Source organism: Falco biarmicus, chromosome 14 (assembly GCF_023638135.1).
Source record: "Falco biarmicus isolate bFalBia1 chromosome 14, bFalBia1.pri, whole genome shotgun sequence".
Lineage (NCBI taxonomy): Eukaryota > Metazoa > Chordata > Aves > Falconiformes > Falconidae > Falco > Falco biarmicus.
The window spans coordinates 23,037,848-23,043,097 of NC_079301.1; the positions used below are offsets into that span (position 1 = coordinate 23,037,848).

A 5,250-nucleotide genomic window follows, 5' to 3' on the forward strand; every position below is an offset into this window, starting at 1 on the left:
GCCGGGGGGGTCTCGCTGCCGGCCCCCACCCCCGGGGGGCCACCCCCCGGCACTGCCGCCGCCCTGTCCCGCGGTCCCACCGCCCGGCTCCCGCTGCCGACGGGACACCCCGTCCCCGAGGCCACCGTCGGTGCCCGTGTCCCCCCGCGACGGTCCCCGCGGCCCGGCCCCGCGGTGGGAGGGGGCTGGGGGGGCCCCGCCCCTCGGAGCGCGGCGGGCGCGGGGCAGCGCAGCGTCGCCGTGCCGAGCCGTGCCCTGTCGGGCCGTGCCGTGCCGAGCCGTGCCGGGCTGAGCCGTGCCGTGCCGAGCCGAGCCGAGCCGTGCCGAGCCGGGCGATGGCCCCGCACCAGCCCAGCGCCGGGCAGTACCTGCGCTCCGACAGCGGCGGCTCCGAGGTCCGTATGCTGCCGGATGGCCCCGGGGCCGGGGGGGCGCGGCGGCGGCGGCGGTGCGGGCCGCTGTGGGGCAGCGTGGCGGTCATGGCCATCCTGGCCCTGCAGATCGCCTCCACCACCGGCCTCTTCGTCTACTTCACCATGGCCATCTCCAAGGTGAGCCCGCCGGGGGCGGGGGGACTATGGCCTGCGCACCCCCCCACCGAGCTGTTCCGCTGCGGGCGGGGCGCCGGGACCGGCGGAGGTGCTGCCCCACCCCGAGACCCGACGGCTGGGGCGGGGGGGCTCTGCCCGCGCCCCGCTCCGACCGCCCGGGACGGCGGCCACCGGCGCTGCCCCGCCGCGGATCCAAATGGGGGCGGGGGGCACGGCCCCGAGCTCCCCTGGAAGCCGTGGAACCAGATGTGGGATGGGAAGGGATGGGGGGGGGGCACGGCCCCGAGCTCCCTTGGGAGCCATGGGTCCAGATGTGGGATGGGGGAGGGGGGCACTGCCCTGAGCTCCCCATGGAGCCATAGATCCAGATGTGGAGAAAAGGAGCCTTTGTCCTGGGAGCTGAGGGTCCATACTGGGAGGGGGGGCCCTGTCCTGGGGCCCCCTTCAGACTCTGCCTCTGCAGCTCCCGATGGGATGGGGGTGGGGGTGGGGGGCTGCCCTCGGCTTCGGGCCCCATATGCCTCTAGTTCCTACTTCATCCCCCCTCACCGCTGCCTCCATTCCCCTCCCACCCACGCTCCAGGACAGCAAATCCGCTTCACCCCGGTTGTGGGATGCTGGAGCCCTGCCCATGGATGCAGGAGGAGTCTGGTGCCCACTGGAGCATCCTTTGGGAGCACAGCCCTCTCTCTGGGCTTTGTTTCCATCCCTGTATCCCCATGGCCACATATGAGGGATTTAGACGAAAGGCATTGGAGGGAGGAGAGGAATGCTGGCAGACAGAGCCGCAGGGAAGGACTGAAGGGAGGAGAAAGCCACTTAAATTGAGCTCCTTGGGCTGATCTCAGAGGATAGACACTGCATTCCTGGGATCTGTCCTGGGATCTGGGAGTGACTCAGCTGATAAAGATAGGATGGTCAAGGTGCTGGCGTTCACTCCCAGCTCCTGGCACACTGATTTCAGGACACCTGTCCCACCTGTGCCTTGGTTTCCCCACGCCCTAGACAGCAGCACGGTGTGGTGAGACCCCTGGCCCACCTGGGACCAGCAGCTCCTGTGTGCAGCAGCCCGCATCACAAAAGGTGGGGGGGGCTTCCCAGCCCAGACTGTAGGCCAGCACAGGCTAGGAGGTGCCTGAGATGGGCCTGGGCTGACGCAGCACTGCAAGGGCCTGGGGTCCCGTCCCCCGCCTGCTCGGCTCAGCAGCTAGAAGGGCAGAGCTGCGTGAGAGCTGGTTTTGCAGCCCCTGTTGCGCTCAGCAGTGGGAAAGCGCGAGGAGCGTGGCCCAGGCTGCCTGGGCACGTCAGCCTGCGGCTGCAGCTTGTACCTCTGTGCGCTGCACGGAGCCAAACCTTGCAGGGCAACCGCTTCCCCAGGAGCTGAGAAAGCTTGTTCAGAGCTGAGGCTGGGTTTTACTGCTTGACAAGCCCATTCTTCCAGGGCAGGAGGAGAAGAGGTGAAGGAGAACAGGAGATCTGGGTTTCTTTTCTTTACTTGGTGCTCTGCAGCTTGTGAGACTCCTCGAGTCTCACCTCCTCCTCATGCTCAGCGCTGGAACTCAATGAAAGGGGCTGTCACATTTCCCAAAGAGCTGGGGTGAGCAAGATTCGTTTCTGCCAGGGGTCATAGGAGGACAAGATGAGATTTAACCTGTCCAATTCACAAAAAGAGATTTTTGAGAGAACTTGGGATCTACCCAACACCCTGCCACCTAACTCCATCCCAGCACAGAAGACACAGTCAGTGTCTGCGTCCTGGAGGTACCATCCTGTCCCACCACCGGCTCTGGGATCAGGGCAGCTCAGGGTTATTGTCAACCCCATGGTGTGGCTGTGAGAGCCCTGATGCTGGAGGAGCCAGGGTGAAGGCAGCTGCCCACCCCCCACCCGCCAGGCACCCCTGCTGTGCACCCCAGCCAAGCCACGCATGCTGCCCCTGCCTGCCCGGTGTCAGCGGGGGTGTCCGGCTGTTCCTGTTCCAGCTCAAAGCCCAGGCGCCGGGAAGCGCGGAGGAGCTGCGCTGTCTGCAGGCCATCAACCAGCAGCAGGAGGGCTCCAGCCTGGAGGAGCTGATCAGCAACCAGTCCTGCCTCAAGCTGGCCAACACCATCAAAGCCTATGTGGCCACGGTGAGCATGGTCCCACCAGCTTTGGTGACCAGGGGAGGATGGGACAGCTGATGGGAGAGCTCCTGTCTGCCTATCTGCCTCAGTTTCCCCATCAGCCTCACTGGAATGGTGGCAGACGGCAATTGCAAGGATAGTTTAAGAGCTGGGGGGAGGAGCAGGGCTGGATGCCAGCCCCTCTGTGGCGAGGAGCTGGTGTAGCTCAGAGGCATAGCATGAAAGACAAAGTCATGAAGGCTTTGAGGAGGAGCTGGGTACAGGGAATGCCCGTTTCACCTTTGACTGTGGGACTGTTTCTCTTCTCTGGTGGTCCAGGTGACGGAGAACATTATCCGCAGGAGCGCGGTGAAGGGTGAGTCTCTCCTGGCCCGGCACTGGGGGGTAGCAGCTGTGGTGCCACTTGCCGGCGCTGCAAAGCACCGATGACCTCTTTGCTGGGGCTGGGTTGCAGCCAGACCCAGGGAGCCGCAGCCCACGTGCCCGCGGCTCGGCACACGGCCAGGGGTGCCAGCGGGTACTGGGGGCTTGGGCACTCCCAGGGCAAACTCCACTGGGCACGGCGCTGCGAGCTGGGGTGGGAGGGGGAGAGCAAGGACTGTCCCGCTGGGCGGATGAAGGGCATATGTCCCCAGGGAATGGGTTGGAGGGACAGCCACATGTGTGTGCTTGGGAGTCCGGGCACAGAAAGGTTAGCTAATGATTGACCAGGCATTTCCATCCCAATTAATGTTGCTCTTCAACGGGTCAGTGGGGTGTTTCCCTGCCCAGCTCACTCTGCTTGCACAGTAAGGACCCGCTCAGCCAGCACATGGCTGGGCATCCCCATGCTCTCTGGCCTCTACAGCCGTGTGTCCCTTTCCTCGCAGAGACACGGCAGAGATACTTCAACACCTCGGAGGGGCAGGTTCCCCCCAGAACAGCCGGCAAGCCCTCGGCGCATCTTACCCTCCGCCCACAGAGCCTGGCCCAGGACGGTGAGTCGGGGAGCCCCACTGGGCACTGGTGGGTTTCTGAGATGGAAACAGGGCAAAGATCTCACCCAAAGGGGTCTGGGGTGGGAGGATGTGTTTGGTGGAATAGAGGGAGATGTTTCTCTTGCCCAGTCCGAGACTACTTTCTCTGCCCCTCCAAGCTGGTTGACTGTGGGAGCGAGTTGAGCCACCCCCTTCCTTTCTCCTGACCCTGACGGGTGCTCCCCAGAACATCTTGCTCCCATTGGCAATGCTTCCTTCTCCCCAGGAAACTCCAAGGACTTTGGGAACCTCTCCCAGTCCTGCCGCAACGCCATCACCCACTGGGAAGACAACACCATCCACTCACACCTGCAGAACATCACCTACCGGGACGGCCGGCTGCGGGTCAACCAGGCGGGCAAGTACTACATCTACTCCCAGATCTACTTTCGCTACCCCAATGATGGGGCCAATGCCCGACTCTCCGGCTCCCAGCTTGTGCAGTGCATCAACTGGAAAACCTCCTACAGCCAGCCCATCCTTCTGCTCAAAGGGGTTGGCACCAAGTGCTGGGCACCCGAGGCAGATTACGGGCTCCACGCTCTCTACCAGGGGGGACTGTTTGAGCTGAAGGTTGGTGACGAGCTCTTTGTTTCCGTCTCCTCCTTGGCCATCAACTACAACGATGCAGCAGCCAGCTACTTTGGGGCCTTCCGGCTCGACCTGTGACAGCTGCCTTGCCTCCCACCTTCCTGCTGCTCCTGCCCATCAACTCTGCCGGGTGGTCCAGGGGCACAGCTATTCCAACAGGACAACAGCTGAACGGCGGGGCCGGGGGGGGGGGGGGGGGGGGGGGGCTTCCCTGCGTGTGTTGTCCCCAGCAGTGAGGGATGGGCCAGAGGAGGGCACGGGAGGTGGCTGCCCGCAGGGACCCACTGTGCTCGGTGCCACCTGGGGCCACACTGTCCAGCTGGGAGGAAGCCCATGAGCCACAAAAGGTCTCCGAGGGCGCATGGGAAACATGCACAGTGTAGGGACATCCCAGTCCTGGTGGCACATCACCTCCCTGGCTCCCATCTGAGCAAATGGAGCAGGGAGCACTGAAGGGCTCCCTGCTGCAGGAGAGGCACTGGGTCACATCTGCAACCATGTCACCGTGGCAGGGTGACCCTCTGCCTGTCTGACCCCACATCTGGCAGGGGCAGACCCAGCCAGCCAGGCTGCGGGTGCTGGGGGACCCTGAGCTGGAGGCGCTGGGACAGAAGCCAGGGTTAGCGGTGAGTGTCCGCACGGCAAAGCCTGGCAGGTACGAGGCGGGGCCAGCGTCAGCTTCTGGGAAGGAATGAAGGAGTTTTGGTTTGGGCTAACTAGAAACCTGGAGCGATGCCAGCTATACGTTTCAGGGGAGGTCAAAGAGCAGGACCACGAAGCTGGAGTAGTCACCAGCCCAAGCAACCGCACCCAGGCACATGGCAGAGAGACACGTTTTGCCCGAGCCAAGCTGCACAGCACCATCCAGCCCAGGAGCTGGCCATCACACCTCCCCCTTTGGTTCTGACCAAGCATCTCTTGGGGTCTTCGGTCCTCCCAGCGCTGCTAGGCCAGCGCAGCCACCTGCTT

At 64.1% G+C, this 5,250-nt stretch overlaps 1 protein-coding gene across 1 annotated transcript; it reads left to right on the forward strand.

The window, feature by feature from the left end:
* The first annotated feature begins 224 nt into the window (after window positions 1–224).
* On the forward strand, window positions 225–4,466 carry LOC130158913 (tumor necrosis factor ligand superfamily member 10-like). The gene is made up of 5 exons (XM_056360022.1): window positions 225–551; window positions 2,534–2,680; window positions 2,993–3,029; window positions 3,544–3,651; window positions 3,917–4,466. The coding sequence occupies exons 1-5, from the start codon at window positions 336–338 to the stop codon at window positions 4,357–4,359; spliced, it is 951 nt and encodes a 316-aa protein (XP_056215997.1). The 5' UTR covers window positions 225–335; the 3' UTR covers window positions 4,360–4,466.
* The last annotated feature ends 784 nt before the right edge of the window (window positions 4,467–5,250 follow it).

What these genes read in the sequence shown, in the direction of transcription:
- LOC130158913 (XM_056360022.1), top strand. Translation starts at nt 336, where the DNA reads ATGGCCCCGCACCAGCCCAGCGCCGGGCAGTACCTGCGCTCCGACAGC. An exon ending in TCACCATGGCCATCTCCAAG is followed by an intron (nt 552 to 2,533) that starts GTGAGCCCGCCG and finishes TTCCTGTTCCAG; the next exon opens with CTCAAAGCCCAGGCGCCGGG. An exon ending in CCGCAGGAGCGCGGTGAAGG is followed by an intron (nt 3,030 to 3,543) that starts GTGAGTCTCTCC and finishes CTTTCCTCGCAG; the next exon opens with AGACACGGCAGAGATACTTC.